The sequence below is a fragment of the Psittacula echo genome (assembly GCF_963264785.1).
Source record: "Psittacula echo genome assembly, chromosome: 5".
NCBI lineage: Eukaryota > Metazoa > Chordata > Aves > Psittaciformes > Psittacidae > Psittacula > Psittacula echo.
The window spans coordinates 27,996-44,793 of NC_137739.1; the positions used below are offsets into that span (position 1 = coordinate 27,996).

At 39.3% G+C, this 16,798-nt stretch overlaps 1 protein-coding gene across 3 annotated transcripts in view; it reads right to left on the bottom strand.

Moving 5' to 3' along the window:
• Nucleotides 1–16,798, bottom strand: part of UNKL (unk like zinc finger) — a 55,083-nt gene that overhangs the window by 10,184 nt on the left and 28,101 nt on the right. For all 3 annotated transcript variants that reach the window (XM_080617084.1, XM_080617083.1, XM_080617085.1), the window contains exons 7-10: nucleotides 11,887–12,075; nucleotides 9,604–9,666; nucleotides 7,502–7,667; nucleotides 1,378–1,470 (exon numbers count right to left, since the gene is read on the bottom strand). In XM_080617084.1, the coding sequence (XP_080473210.1) occupies nucleotides 1,378–1,470; nucleotides 7,502–7,667; nucleotides 9,604–9,666; nucleotides 11,887–12,075 (511 nt within the window). The remainder of the gene's footprint in view (nucleotides 1–1,377; nucleotides 1,471–7,501; nucleotides 7,668–9,603; nucleotides 9,667–11,886; nucleotides 12,076–16,798) is intronic.

Below are 16,798 nucleotides of genomic sequence, written 5' to 3' on the forward strand. Positions count from 1 at the left end.
CCTGTGTAACCTCATCTAGGTGTTCCTGCTCTGGCAGGGGGATTGGACTAGATGATCTTTCGAGGTCCCTTCCAATCTCTAGCATACTGTGATACTGTGTGAAGGTAGAAGAGGCACCACAGCTTGTAGCACTGCTGTCAAGATCCCAGAAATCAGTATCTGGCGTAAGAAACTTCTTAATCCATTTTGTCTAGCACTTGTTTCCTCTTGCTCTTGCTATCAATAATGAAGCCACTGCCATAATCTGTTTATATCTAACTTGATGCCAAAACATCAACACCACCAAATGTGAATTGTAAGCTGCCTCTCCAAATGCTCTGCTCAGATCTGAAAACAGAAACATGTCACCAGTCACTTTATGTGAGGCATCTTCTGCCAACCTTCAAATTAGCAAGGTGATGAAGTCAAAAAGTTCATTCCAAACCAAGTAACCTTCCTTAATTCTGTTTGCTCTGAAGCTTCATGTATCCACACTCTATTGGGGTGATAAAATTAGTGATCTTGCCTCAAACTGTCTCCTTTCACTGCAAAGGAAGCACTTGGAGAAGGAAAAGTTTGAAACAGAATCTCTCTGAACATGTATGTTATTTCTGAAAAGAAGCAACTTACAGTTGCTTATATTTTTGCTTTTCTGAGGGAGTGAAGGCACTTGATATTCACTTGGGTCAAAATGATTTCCAAGCCTTACAAGAGACTTGAATCTGTAATACTTGGATGTTGTCCTATCCACTGCAGTCCCAGTGACAGCATACATATTTCAACAACATCAAATACATCTGCATATTTTTTAAAGGCCGTGGACTAAAGATACAATAATTGACTTAAAGGAAGAACTGCATAACATATAGAGACATGAAGTGCAAGCTTTTCTACTTGGAGCAAGGTACAGCAGTAATGAACTAGGGTGTAGCTATAGGTGTTTTACCCTTTGAGTCTAGAGCCACAGATCAAGAAGGACATGGGAGGAACATGTCTGCCATCCAAGAATACAGTTTTTGAGCAAGTAGAAGCCCAACACATAGGCACAACCAACTTAATCACTGTAGACCTCTTTCAAAGAAATGCTAGCAAAACAGGTATCAGAAAATAAAGTATTATAAAAACATGTCTGTTCTCTTGCTGTACCTCTCAAAGGGTTATAGTTCCTCAGCTTTCACTTACTATTTTTCTATTGTTTTATCTCAATTATTTTCTCTTTTCTACTTACACAAAGAAAAGGTGTCACTTTAATTTCTTGATGTTAAACAGCCAGAACAAAACCAAGGAGTTTTCTTCAAAGCCTTTGCTGTCTGTAACTATTTTGATGAGTAAAAGTTTAGGAAGCCAGAAAAGAAAGATATTTTAAATTAGTGTAATTTTACAAATTGGACCTCTTACTTGCCAATCCAACGCCACTGCCTTCTTGATCTTCTAAGGCTCTATCTACAGATGCGACGTTCATATCATTAAAATGCAAATCTAAAGCAGAACCTGTTAAACAAAACATTGTATCAATACATTATCCTTGAATTACCCATAAATCACAATGGCTGAAATGAGAAAAGTTTGACTATTTTTGTTAGTGTTTCCTTCATGGAACACTTTTGCATCTAGGTCATGATCTTAAGCACAGTACAGAAACACAGTGAAGGATACCTGTGTTTACTAAAACGGAAAACTCTCATATATAAGCTATTACAGCTCTTTAAGTTGGTGAGATGAATAGAAATAATGGAAAGATGGCTGTTTATCCAGATTTTCAAGAAATCTGTGTCATCTGGTGTGCTTACAAGGACATCAACAGAAAAAGAGGAAAACCAAAATTTAGATACCTATGTAAACATGTTTTTTATTATTATTGAATAAAAGCAGGTATGAAACCTGCAGAAAGACTGCAAATGCCCCTTAAAACAATTAGCCCTTGGGGTAACTGAGTTATGTATCAGGGCATACAGATGTAAGGAATGTCACAATATTAAAATGAAAATGTGCAAAACTTTAAAATAAATTAACTAAAATTCAAATATCAGCATTCCTTTTAGACTGAACAGTCAGACTGCCTTTCATAATGTCTTATGTCAGTCTAAAACTTCTCTGGCCAATGACAAAATTCTAAACAGTATACTTCTTATTAGGTCCACTGCTTATAAAGCGTTAGAAGACGAGTTTTTTTCCCTTTCTTCCTCTTAACTTCTTTTCTGGGCAGAAAGGGGTGTAATTAAGGAATTTATCCCTCTGTTCCGATACTTTATCTAATGTTGAACCACTCTACAATCAGGAAGACACAAGAGAAGTCTGCAGAAATACTGATTTTGCAGGCAGGAAAGTGAATATCCCAGTCACTGTGGTCGGTGATAGCGATCACCTTTATGAAGAATTTTTTGATTTTATGTTGAAAATCATTATTACAAACTGGCACAAAGCCTAAATGAAAAGGAACCAACAGAAATTAAAAGACACACTGGCTTGTGTAAAAGTTTCAATAAGATCCAAAAGAGATCACTCGATCCCTTTGGAATTAGACTGATTCCTCTCTCATAGCCTAGCCCTAAACAATATGCACTGTAAATGGCAGAAAATCTTTGGCAGAAGTACTATATAGTTGTAAGTGCTAAAAGTCAGAAACTGAAAGTATCATTTGGATCATTAATACATATACAGTGCAGCATTACTACATATAGGCATTTTCTGATGTTGACTAGGCTATCTAATGGACTCCACAGACTTGCAGCTCCAGATGATACATAAAGGGAATTAGTGACCTAGAAGCACGATCCACAGAACACTGCTCAGCTGAAAGCTGCCTAAGCTGTCCAGAACAAAATACAAGCCAAGAGATGAAGTTCACATACTACATAATGACACTCATGACAAAGATCCCTGAGAGTTAATATAGCTCTTTGTGAAGAGTTACTAATCTAGGTCTCAAAAGTAACACAACTTTATCAGTATGGAGCTGTGCCCTAACAATAATACTTATCTTTCAGCAGTACTGACAGAGCAGCCTAGTGTCCAGCAGTCAGAGGAAGGAAGTTCATCTCTACATCATCATTTTGGCCTGAAGGGATATACCCTAGGTTTTTAAAGTTTTCCAGCAATAACCTTCTCTAGGAGACAGGTGCCCAAGCCTGTCATTCTATAAAATACAGTCAGGATGGGAGAGATGGCCTCCTTTTATTTGATGACATCAAACGGCCACAAGCGCTATGTGAAACCCAGCTTAAAAGTCCCTCTTCTGTACTGGGTTTTGGATCCCCACTGCTGCACTGTGCCTTCCCTACCTTTGCCTTATGTAAGTAAGGGTCTTTCATCTGCAACACTGTAGCCTGCCTCTTTTGCCCTTTCACCCTACTGCACTGGTAGCACATTCCAGAGTCTCTGAGGCAGTATATGTTTCCTTTCTTGTTCTCAAGTTCACCATCTTGCTATGCTCACCATCTGGCAGCACCTACCAACCCTCAGAGCACTGCTATGGTAGCTTCTTAGGGGAAATGACTGCTGCTGATGTGAGAACCATGCTTCCTTTCTCCTCTTTTCCTACTTCTGATTATAACTTTTGATTTACATTAGAGGGACCCTACAATATCTCTGGACATCTCAATAACAAATTAGCATGCAACACCATCCACTGACCAAAGCGTGCTCCAATTAATACTACGAACATCATAAGCAGGAAGAGCCCATAAGGAGTTTGGGCCAGTTTTGGTGAAAAACTAGTTAATACAGTTAGTATAGGAAAAGTATTATGTGGGAGAGAACCAGCTGCTGCACTTAAGAGGATGCCCAAAAGATGATGTTCATTCAGCCTGTCTGTCACTTCTATTTCCACCCAGCCACTAGGACAGTTTTCTCTTCTCCTTTCCCCTCTCACCCTTATGTTTCTTTGTTTGTTTAGAAATAATTTTCACCCTTATGTGCCATCTGCTATGCCACCCACTAATAAATCTTCCCACACGTGAACTTGTCTCACCTTCCTTTGTGCAAAAACACCATACACCTGTGAGAGCAAACCTTTCATCGCTACGCTGCAGGATGTTCAGAGAGAGATCCCTCTCACTTCCACCAAGTGAAGCTGTTCCACTTCCTTTCAAAAAATTCAAAATTCTCTCAATCATGAAAAGAGAGGCTTTAAAATCCCATCATTAGCACCATCATTATCTTTAAACAGGAAAACAAACAGGGGTTCTTTCCAAGGTCTTGCAATTCCCCACATCACGCATATGTTAATATTTGAAGTTATTTGTGGTGTTTGGCTCAGTATGTTGCTAGCAGGAAAAAAACACAATGAGGCTGACATAAATCATGCTGCTCAAACAGTAGATCAAATCTAAGCCTGCACCCTACTAATCATTAACCTTTCATGTTCTTCTCATGAGGCCTTAACTCGCTCTGCCACACCTGTCCTCCCCTACGACAAAAAGGACGGACATGTCTCCTTAGTGTTTATTATCTGGATTTTCAAAGCTTAATTTCTGTGACCTTCTGGCTCTCTCAGATTCCACATCACATGGTGGAAAGTCAGTGAAGTTCAGGGAAAGAACACAGACAACATCTTAAGATAACAACATATATGGGAAGCAAATGGGGAAACACCAATTTTCCTTGAATGGCAAGTTTCCCGGACAGGCAAAATCCCCACGCTTGAGTATGCAACAGAAAGTAACAGAAGCAACCAAAACATTCCCAAGGGGAGGTTCGCCCAGAAACCTAACACAGACAACAGCGTGGAGTATCAGATGATGGCAGATGTCCCGCTTTCTCCCTGCTATCAATGGAGTAATTTCCCTTCACTGCTGCCCATTCCTTATTTATTCCTCTTCAAATCTGTCTCGTTTGACACTCTTCTTATCTAATGTCTCTATTCTCTTAAAAAAAATTTTCATTTATATTTTCTGTTTGTTTTGGGTTTTTCGGGTGTGGGTTTTTGTTTGTTTGTTGGTTTTTGTTTGGTTTTTTTTTATTTTAAGTTTTCAGGAAGATTTCAAATACCCTGCAGCTCTTACATCCTCTGATTATGTTTCTTTCTTTTCTTACCAGAACAAAACCAGGCAACTCAACCAATCTCCCTGAGAGGAGAAGACTGCAACAATATATCTTCTACTCCATCATTCCTCAGCTTTCAACATATTGTCCAAGCCTCTATGCTAAATACTAGTTCTATCTGATGGGTCTGACTTGCACCCTTTTCTGCCCCAGCTCTTGGGGACTATTACTCAGGGAGCAGACAGAGAGGGCTTGTAACTCCCCAGGAGATCAAAATAAAGGGCCACAGAAAGGGCTATAGACCCCACTGTCTGACAAAGCTTCTTTAGGTCTTGCTAATATAACTCTCCTGACTTTTCCCTATCCTTCTCCAAACCCAGTCATTGCTTTTTCCCATAATCACCAAGCCCCTTCCCTTCTTGCAGCTCATTTTCTATTCTTTTTTCATGACTTTCTACAAGAACACTATAAATGTATTTTCTGTTCTACAATAATGTCTTAATCTTCTGCTGTATTCAGATTACATGCAACACTATTCTCAATGCCATCCCATATTCCATGGAACAGAACTCTGGAAAAACAATTTATATATATGTGTGTATATATATATATATATATGAAATTCTTTTAATGAAAAAAAACCCTAATCTACGCAGTTACCATAAAGTATACTAACTTATACATACATGAGGTGTGTTTTATGATACATATTCTGTTAACAAACACAGTATACTAAAAACTGATGTATAAAGCCATCAATAGATAGCAGAGGCAAATTCTATCTCAAAGGAATCAAGAGTCTCTTATGTGCAATAATATAATCACACTAGGACATGGGAAACATAGCATATCACTGTTTTAATGATTCTGGAACACTTGTTTAGTATATCACGATTTTTAAATTATACTGAATTCGCACCACATCTAGTATACAGAAATTAGACCATGGTTCTTACTGTATGAGTAACTTCTTACAGTCAATTAGCTTCTGGTTATTTCAGAAGCAATGTTTATCTTGACAAAAATGTGATTTCATAGCATATCTTAAAATAACTGCAAGCCAATTAAATTATATTACTTGCATACAATAAAAACTAAAATTCTGCTCATTCTAATTCTGAAATTAGAGTCAAAATTTATTTTCTGTCTAAAACAAGATCATCGAACAAACATTTAAGGAAAGCAAGCTATACACTTGTGAGACTGCAGAAGAAGATCCATCATTTAATATTCTGCATAATTTCTTTCCTAAAAACAATTAAAAGAGTGAATGCCTAACTTACCATGCTGAAGTGCTGACTCACTGTCTGCAGTCTCCTGGTTGCTGCTACACATCAATTTAAACACAGAAAGCTTAAAGTACACCAGCTAATCACAGCAACTCCCTGATCACATGACTTACATCACAGAATGTGAAATAGTGTATTTTTCAAATCACAATATTCCCTGCCACAGCCTCCTGAATAAACCACATTTAGTGTAAAAGTGCCACAAATATCAAGGATTTGGTGGATAACACTTAATTAAGGGAAGCTGCTGATACACTTGATGGCAAGACTGCCGCTCAGAGGGATCTCAAAATGTTTGAGAACTAGACTGACAGAAACCTCCTGAAGTTCAACGAAGGCAAATACAATAATGCTGCACCTGTGACAGAATAATCCCTTGCAACAGCACAGGCTGATCAGAAAACAGCACTGCAGAAAAAGAGCTAGGAATTCTGATGAACATGTTCAGCATATTCTACGGCAATAAAAGCTAACGGTGTATTTGCCTGCATTAGCAAAAGTGCAGCCAGCAGGTTGGAGGAAGTGGTTATTCCTCTCTATCCAGCACCTGGGAGATCATAGCAGGAACACCATGAGTAGTTTCGCGTTTCCCAGTGTCTAATTATTGAAATATTTATTGCCTTTTACCATTTTCCACACAAACAGCCTAGCTGGTTGGAGGCATAGGAAAAATTTCAAGCTAATAATATAATTTTTGGGACTATTTCCCAGAATCTGTCTTTTTGCACCCAGAAAGGACGGGCTCCTCCTTTTTGTGTCCTTTCAGATCTGGTCCACATAGTGTGAACAAAAGATTTTGTCCTTGAACATACAAATAACCAGAATGAAGAATATGCAGTCAGCCATACTGCAAGAACATGGCAAGATTTGTAACTGCACCTGCTATTTTAACATTAAAAAAAGTCAAATCTCATAAGCCCACCAACAGAAGTTGAGAAGACAGTACTTCCAGCAACAGTGAGGTGCATTATGAAAGTCTGACACATTTTTTTTATCACTGGCTAATACAAAGGCTAAAATTCCAATTTAAATGTCCTATTCACTCATTCCTATGCTTACATTGGAGACTTGGTGAAAAATAATAACTTGGGGTTAAAGCATTTACATTAAGTTTCAGATATTGCCATATATTATTATAATATGTAATAATATGTTCTTTACCAATAAGTTCTTTGAATCTAAGCTGAAACAAGAAGAACTTGAATAATGCAACAAAATACAGCAATCAGAGATTAGATGTTAAGACTTACCAATCACTGGTTCAACTGTGTTACTGCCAGAATAGAATGGGAGAGCTTTGGCACTAATAGAAGGGACAGCTGTAGGAGATGAACTATCTGATCCAACACTGGAGGCCAGACTAGAAGTTATATGTGAAGCAAGTGGGTTAATGGCCAAAAACACACTGAGATGGTTCTGTTAAAAAGAAACAAACAGTATATGTAATTACACAAAATCACACTTACACAGATGTATGTACAAACAGATAAAATTAACAATGTATTTTTAAAAGAACCACCCTCCGAATTAATACATTAGGATATTTTCACTTATCATTTACCAGCAAATGCACTTCTCCAATGTGGCTGGACATCACCACCATGCAATGGAATCCTGCTTTCAGAAAAAATATATCTAAAAGCTAGCAAAAAGGCTCATAATTATATAATAAAATAATTAGCTGAAGTATGATGCTTTTTTTCAAATGGAAAATATCTTAGGAATTGTACCATTTCATTATGCATTCACACACAAATTATATTCTATATTGGAGTTTTGGTCTCCAAATTTTCTCATTTTATCTAAATGCAGTTGGTGCATAAACTGATCTTTGGTTTGGACAACCAAGAAACATGACTGCACTGCACACATACATCACATTACATAATGACCTATACCTGTGCTACTTCTTTCTAGTGGTAGAAAGTCATGCAGAAATACTTTTTAGGGCAAATCACAAAAAATGTGAAGAGTTTCCAAGGCTGCCATTCTCCCTAATTCATAGATGTGTAAAGGGAAAGACCCAATGTATACTTTTAAACTGGTTCATGTGCTTTCACTGTTCTATACAGAAGTCACAGGATCCACCTCTACTTGTGCTTTTTCTCCTTATTTATTCAGCACCACTCCTCCCGCTTTTTAAATGTAACACACATTTTAATCCTCCACTTCAGTTTATACACTCCATGTGGCTGCATGAATGGCAAATGGTAGAACTTCTGTTCTCATTTATCTTGATTATTGTCATTAGCAAAGCAGCAGGGTTCTTGTTCTAGCAGTGCAAAGATGGCAGAGTTTTAAGCTCCTTTGCACATATAGAATCACCTCTAACACTTAGCGTTAGATTCATAACAGGTCAAAGCTATGCTCTCTTCCCCGTCACTTTAACTGGTTTTGAGCACAAAAATGACCAGAAGGATGGAACACCTCTTCTGTGAGGAATGGCTGAGAGAGTTGGGGTTGTTTAGCCTGGAGGAAAACTCCAGGGAGACCTTATTGGGGCCTTTCAGTTGTTACAAGGGGCCTGTAAGAAAGATGCAGAAAGACTTCTTAGCAGGGCCTGTTGTGACAGGACAAGGGGTGATGGTTTTAAACTGAAAGAGGTGAAATTCAGACTGGATGTAAGGAAAACATTCTTTACAGTGAGGGTGGTAAAATACTAGCATGGTTTGCCCAGAGAGGTAGTGGATGCACCATTCCTGGAGATATGTAAGGCCAGGCTGGATGTGGTTCTGGGCAACCTGATCTAAAGGAAGATGCCCCTGCTCACTGCAGGGGGGTTCGACTAGATGAGCTTTGAAGGTTTCTTCCAACCCAAACTATTCTATGATTCTATTATTCTGTGATCTGACATTTGAACAACTGTATCATCATCTTCCTTCTGGCCTTCCTTAAACTTTATCAATCCATTCTCAAATCACATTAATCACGAATTTCACTGTGCAAAACTATGCCACAGAATTGCTAGAATCGAAAGCATCCCCAAATTGCCTCATAATCTTCTCATCCCTCTTACTCCCTGCAGTACACAACTACTGTACATTTCCACAGAATCTATAGCCGGCTGTCCAAGACCATGTTCAGACGGCTTCTGCATTAACTCCAAGGAGGGAGACTCCGCAAGCTATCTGGGCAGCCTGTTCCAATGGTCGGTGTCTCATGAACAGTAAAAACTATTTTTATATGCTTAGACAGAACCTCCTGTGTTTCAGTTTGTGCCCACTGCCTCTTGTGCTGATGCTGGGCACAAATTTTACTTAGACTATGTTGTAAAGTGCCATATAACTTTGATAGTACTTTAATAAATTATTAGAAAGGAAAAATATTTACAGCATTTAGCTTTTGGCAATACCTGCTTATTGTTTTGTTCATTTGACTTCTGCTGATTCTCAGCTGGGAAGCTTCGATGCTTTGCCTGGAAGAAGAATAATCTCTGTAATATATGAACTTAATGAGTCATCGCTGTAAAATATATAACTAGCTTATGAAGGGTCAGGGACATCTCTGTAATGACATCTTCAACAGCCTGACTTAATTTCCCTCACTGCAGTCCCATATGGATAACTAAATTTTAATGATCATAGAGTAAACCTACATGGAAAAGGAACAGCAGTTGCGGTTGTTCCACTCAGATGCATAATTGAGCCCATGCAAGTTATTTCTGGTCCAAAAACTGAGCAGCCACGTTAGCATTATGTTAGCATGTTGAGCAGCCATGTTAGCATATGAGACATGTTACTGCTGTGACAGAAGTAACATGTCCCATATGCTTGCCAGCTGTGGAATACTTCTCCAAGAGGCTGGTGGGATAGAAGCCCGAGATAGCCAAAAGTTTGAGTGGAACTGCCTAGATTTTCCCATAAAGTGATTAATAATAAATACAAATAAAATAAATAAAAAAGAAATCAAAGTGTAGATTTTCTTTGAACGCCATTCTATGAATGAAAGGTAACTCGTGAAACAAGTGAGACATACTTAAATAAAATAATTCTAAGCAATTTCTCTTTGCCCACTGTGTTCCTGTAGAGCAGGATCCAAGGATCCCTTTATTTTCAGGCCAGTAATTTTCAGTGACCTCCTAAATTGCTGTAAACTCTGCAAAGTGCTCTCTTCTCCCTAGGAAAAGATGGTTCTTTTTGCTGCCTTCAAGCAGTCTTGCTGTGTCTGTTCTTTGTTTCCTTTGGGAGAAGCTGTCTTGTAGTGAAAGCTCCCAAGCAGTAACAACCCTCCTCCTCTTTATATGCCCATCACTTTAGAAACTATTTTATCAGTTGCAAAGGCCATCACTAGGCGACTTCAATGTGGCTACTAAAAGGCAAGTACATGACATTTCTGTTGCTGAGACACATTCTTTGGAGCAGTACCCTACTCACTAAAACCAGCAAAATAGATCTCTACCAATGGTTACATTCTTTCACAATTATTGCTGCCTCATGTTCAGAAAGCTGCCACTTGACACTGTAACTGCCTTGCTTCCACAAAATTTCATCAATGATCACTTGATCCCTACATATAGGGAACCTGAAACTTTCCTGTCACAATGACCAGCTCTCTAACTTATAGCCTGTCTGAACACGTACATGCAAGAAAGCAATTCTAGCTGCACAACTTTAATGATCTCGCCATTACCTACAACTTACCATTTAAAAAGAAAACCCCCAACACTTTCCTTCCTTTAATATTCTCCATCTTTTGCTTCTGCACTTCTCTGTGCATCTCAGGTTATAAAAATCAATTCTGACAAACCACAGGTTTGCAAGAAGGCTGAACAGCTTGGCTGTAGCTTATTTAAATGTGTTATTTGAGGTCCTTTTTTGAACAGGTCCTTTCTGACAATTTAGAAATGTAACCAGTATTATAAGAGAGTGAGAAAAATTTAGCTTTAACAGGTAAATCCCAGGCTTTCAGCTTTTTTCTCACAGGCCAACAGAGCTGTTTCATATCCCTGAAAAATACCAGTCTTCCCTTCTCCCAGCTGTCTCTAGCATTGCCCATTTTCTCCCCAATCCCCAACTAAAGGATTGTAACTGCTCATCAACTGCAATTTCAACCATTCTCCTCTCATTGCTAATGCTACAGACCTTTCTCTCTTCAAGAGGCTTGCTACATTTTACCACCTATGTCTGTCTGGGAAATTAACTTGTCCAAGGAGAGAGGCAGGTGCAGGTGGGAGAAGAAACAGACTGCAATTAAATCAAAGACTGGAACTCATAAGAAGTACCAACAGCCAGAAATTAACGTATCTTTTCACCATCCATTTTCAACAATAATTAAAACTGAATCTTACCAAGCCTAGCTACAATCTCCCCTCCCCCCCCCACTGTTATCTTCTTCTGTTCTGGGCAATACAAGCTTAAAGCGACAATCATAACATTTCTTCAAAGTTACAATTCATTGCGTGTCTTCTGAGCTGGAGTGACTGTTTGTATGAGTGTTCTTGGCCTGTGACAACTATAATTTGATGCAGTTTAGCTCACTAAAGATGACCATTCAAACTCTGTGTTCTAAATGATCAAAAATCAGTGCTGATACATGAGGCAGACAACATCTTCTGCAAAATCTAATTTAACTTAAGACTGCATTTGTACACAAATTTACACATTTGTACACTGATGTGTATGTATTATTCACATACCTGATCTTCTCGTTCAAAGCCTGGTGCTTTTGGATAGCTAGATGTAGGTGAATAAACACCTGATGTGCTAGACTCAGAACACAAAACGCCATTTGCTAATGATCTCTGTCTACAAAGAGGTCCAAGGGGAGATAAAGAACTACTGCTACCAGAACTTGATGTTACAGTTGGACTTGAAGAACAGGAAATCTGTAGAAGACAGAAAACAGCGTCTTAATATACTCTAGGATATTTTTCTTTTATTTACAGCTATAGTCTTCCTCTGTAACACAATCTGTTGAATTTAGAAATTCATTTCAGTCTTATGTCAATACAACACTAACTTTGTTTATTTGTATGTATTTTTGGTATTAGTTTAAAAAGTAGCAGATCACAAAAGTAACATGGAGCTTTTGGAGGTGCACAGACTTCAAAAGGAGATTCATTTGTACACACCAGAATATAGCCTTGCTTGGTTTTAAGCACAAAATCAATCATAGACAGAGATTACTTAATGGATATTAATTTACAATAAAGGAATACTTGCTTTCTGACAACCCTGATTTCCATTCATTCATATATTTCTTAATTTACAGTTTAATGCAAGCATTATACAACATTTCACTCTTGCAAAAGAACTCATATGGATCAAGCCAAGCAGTTCAAAAAGAATAAGACACATAGAATCTTGGCAAAAAGCATCTCAATGCTTTTTTTCTTTTTTTAATCTCAAAAGCCTGTTTTGTGAGATTTTAGACATTACTGAACTTACGATTTAGTTCTGCTGTATATTTTCCATAGAGTTTCAAACTTCTAAAGTAGAAAACGTAAACTAAAGGTACAATCTGTAAGTAGCTCTGGATATTTTTTTTGCTAAAAGTACAATTCTGATTAACCTGGAATTTATGAACTCAGGTGCCAGCATCCTACAATAATATGTTTGACTGGAACTGGGGGCATTGCTTGTTATCTTTCAGTAAACATCTTTTTAGTAAACTCTTCCATTTTCTTAAACTAGATTCATAATTAGACTTACAAAGGCAGTATGGAAACAGTCGCATCCTACATTTATGCCTAACAGTCCAATGGTGAGAACCCTCAGTAATGATACACATTTCAATACCTCCTATGCTTGTTTCTGAACAGAAACTGCCAGCTCTCAAGGAACTGAACTAGTCGATACAGTAACAGAATGAACTTCTGCCAAAGTGGTTTTGGTCTGTTTAAATACAAAAGACACACAGAACCAGAGAGGCTACATAATAACTATATAGTTTATTGTTAAACTCAAACCTTAGGGTTAACCCTAACCCTTAGTTTTTATTCTATGCTCCAAAGAATGTGAAAGTATGTTAAAGCAAATCAGGATTTTAACAGGAAACACCTCTCTCCTCAGAATCATAGAACCTCAAAATGTCCTTCCTGCACAGCAGGAATTTCACATTCAAATTCCTGTAAATCAGGAAAGGGTCCCACATGAACCTAGATGAGGTCTTAACCTTGGAAAGAAAAACAAAACACCTCCAATAACTGTAAGCCCTATACTTGATGAAGATTATTACCTATGCGTTCACTCCTATCACTATAGAAAATCTCCAGTCATGAACCTTATGTATGTGGAGATCTGTAATTAGATTGCTTCTGAAGTCCAAACACAATTTCTCTATACAAGTCTGAAATGTACATATACCTTGAGAGCTGATAGAAATAGAAGAATGGGCACCACAGCCAAAATAATTAAACTGCTAGCCAAGGTCTACTCAACTTCCGAAATCAAAGGCTGAAGAATTAATGCTTTGACCACAATTTTTTTACAACATGCAAGTGTTTCTGTTATCATTTACTCTGAATCCAAAACTGAGGATTGCCCAATGCATGGCGATGCTAAGTTTGCACATTTTTCAGTTCTAAAATACTGAAATCCTTACTTTATCCTACAGAGAAAAAGAAAATAAAAGGACAGGGAAAAAACCAAAACACCAACCAAAACCAAAACAAAAAAAACCAACCATCAAGTGAAATAAATTTGTTGTTGTTGTTTTGGTCAATAAATTCATGCTAAGGTATTCAGTTCCATATCAAGAGATTTTGAAAATTTTTTATGAATAACATAGTTACATCTTGTAAGTACACCTAAAACATACTTCTGTTAGTGTAAGGCTCCTTATTAATATGATAAATATGTAAGCGAAAATGACTAGGCAGCAAAGGTAGACTAACACCTGAAGATGCTAATTTTGACAAACTACTGACTCAGTTTAATGATGAGATCCCTAATCTGCACAGAATGTTTCTCAGATGCTATTTCATGTCCATTATTTCAGCTAGGCAGGAAACAGAGATTATTTTCCTGACACAGGAAGATGTTTATCATGGTTGCTTCCCTACAATGTGACTTAATAAAGATCAGGGGGAGAGGGAGGAAGGAAGATAGCCATTATGGATTACTTTTTCTGGAGGGCAACCTGCGGACAACAGAGCCGTAAGTGGGGAACAATGCCCTTGTTCACCAGAAGCACTGGTCTTGAGGTACAGAGTTACTGGTCAAGATCAGATGGTATCAGGCACATAGACCATTATATAGGACCAAAATGTGGGCCCTCTCCGGAAGGAAATGGGAAGGAAACAGGAGACCTGGCTACCTGGGCTATGGAGAAGGCTGAAGTTTTTTTGCATCAGTCTTCACTGGCAAGAGCTCTAGCCATACCACCCAAGAAGAAGGCAAAGGCAGGGACATAATCCAAAACAGTCTGTGGGAGAGTGAAGAACTGCCCGCTGTAGTTGAAGATAAGGTTCAAGAACATCTAAGAAAACTGAAGGTGCACAAGTCCATGTGACCTGACAAGATGCATCCACGGGTTCTGAAGGAACAGTCAGATGAAGTCGCCAAGCTCTCATTATGCATGATGTCTGAGAAGTTGTGGCAGTCTGGTAAAGTTCCTTCTGACTGCAAAAGGGAAAACATAACCCACATTTTTAAAAAGAGAAAAAAGGAAGGCCAGGGAACTATAGGCCAGTCAGTCTCACCTCGGTGCCCAGCAAAATCATGGAGCAGATCCTCCTGGAAACAGTGCTAAGGCACACAGAAACTAAGGAGATGATTGGAGACAGCCAAAATGGCTTCACCAAGGGCAAATCATGCCTGACAAATTTGGTGGCTTTTGATGATGGGGCTACAGCATTAGTGGATAATGGGAGAATGACTTATATCATCTACCTGGACTTGTGCAATGCAACTGACACTGTCCCACACAACACCCTTGTCTCTAAACTGGGGAGACATGGATTTGATGGATGGACCACTTGGTGGGCAAGGAATTGGCCGGACGGCCGCACGCAAAGAGTTGCAGTCAATGGCTCAATGTCCAAGTAGAGACCAGTGACAAGTGGTGTCCCTCAGGGGTCAATATTGAGACCAGCACTCTTTAACATCTTTGTGGGCGACATGGACGGTGGTATTGAGTGTATTCTCAGCAAGTCTGCTGATGAGACCAAGCTATGTGGTGCAGTCAGCAAGCTGGAGGGAAGGGATGGGATTCAGAGGGACTTTGACAGGCTGGAAAAGTGAGCCTGTGTGAACCTCATGAAGGTCAGCAAGGCCATGTGCAAGGTCCTGCACCTGGGCTGGGGCAATCCCAGGTACAAACACAGGCTGTGCAAAGACTGGATAGAGCAGTCCTGAGAAGGACTTGAGGATGATGGTTAACAGAATGCTCAACATGACCTGGCAGGGTGGGCTTGCAGCCCAGAACCCCTCTTTGTGTGCAATCCCCAGAGCATGACCAACAGGTCGAGGGAAGGGATTCTCCCCCTCTATTGTACTCGGGGGAGACCCCACCTGAAGTACTGTGTCCAGCTCTGGGGCCCCAACATAAGAGGACACAAAGCTGTTGGAGCAAGGCCAGAAGAGGCTACTAGGATGACTGGAGGGCTGGAGCAGCCCTGCTCTGGAGCCAGGCTGAGAGAGGTGGGCTGATTCAGCCTGGAGAAGAGAAGACTCCTTAAATAGAGACCTTAGAGCAGCTCCCAGTGCCTAAAGGGGCTACAACAAACCTGGAGAGGGGCTTTTTACAACCACATGTTTTGATAGGACAAAGGGTAATCGCTTTAACCTGAAAGAGGGTGGATTTACATTAAATATAAAGAAGAAATTCTTCACTACGAGTGACGAGGCGCTGGCACAGGGTGCCCAGAGAAGCTGTTGCTGCCCTACCCCTGGCAGTGTTCAAGGCCAGGTTGGATGGGGCTTGGAGCAATCTGCTCTAGTGGAAGGTGTCCCTGTCTGTGGAAGGGGAGTTGGAACTGGATGATCTTTAAGGTCCCTTCTAATCCAAACCAGTCTGGGACTCTATGAGAAAGAGTGCAATGGGAAGAAGGGAAAACTGTCAATGATTAATTTTTAATCAGTGCTGAAGAAATTACATTTTGGTATCCGTGTTGGCATGAACAGCAATGTTCTCAGCACTACTGACGCGACAAAAATCTGTCGCCAATTGTTAGTCTTAATTTAGGGTTGGTTTTTTTGGGGGGGGGCTTTTTCTTATTTATTAAGACAAGCACAAACAGAAGCTCGAATCCAGAGTTGCCTCAACTCTGGAGGAAGCCTTCAGCAGTATCTTTGTAAACTGATCTACAAGTGTAACTGAAGACTTGTATCTTTTTATTTTCTGAGTGTGGGATAGGGGCCTGAGAAATTCTAGTACTCTTCAGGAATGTGTCCCTCCTAAAAATGGAAATCTGCTCTGTGGTGCAGTCAAAGACATAAGCACAGGAAGGACACAGTTCAACCCTAAGGATTTAGAGTCTACTCTAATGAAAGACTAGTACTTGGTGACATTCCTTACTTTGTAAGCTTACCTTAACAAGGATTACATCCTCATAATGTATAAAGAAATAATTTATCACTATTCATCCCTGCAGCTAAATCGCTTAG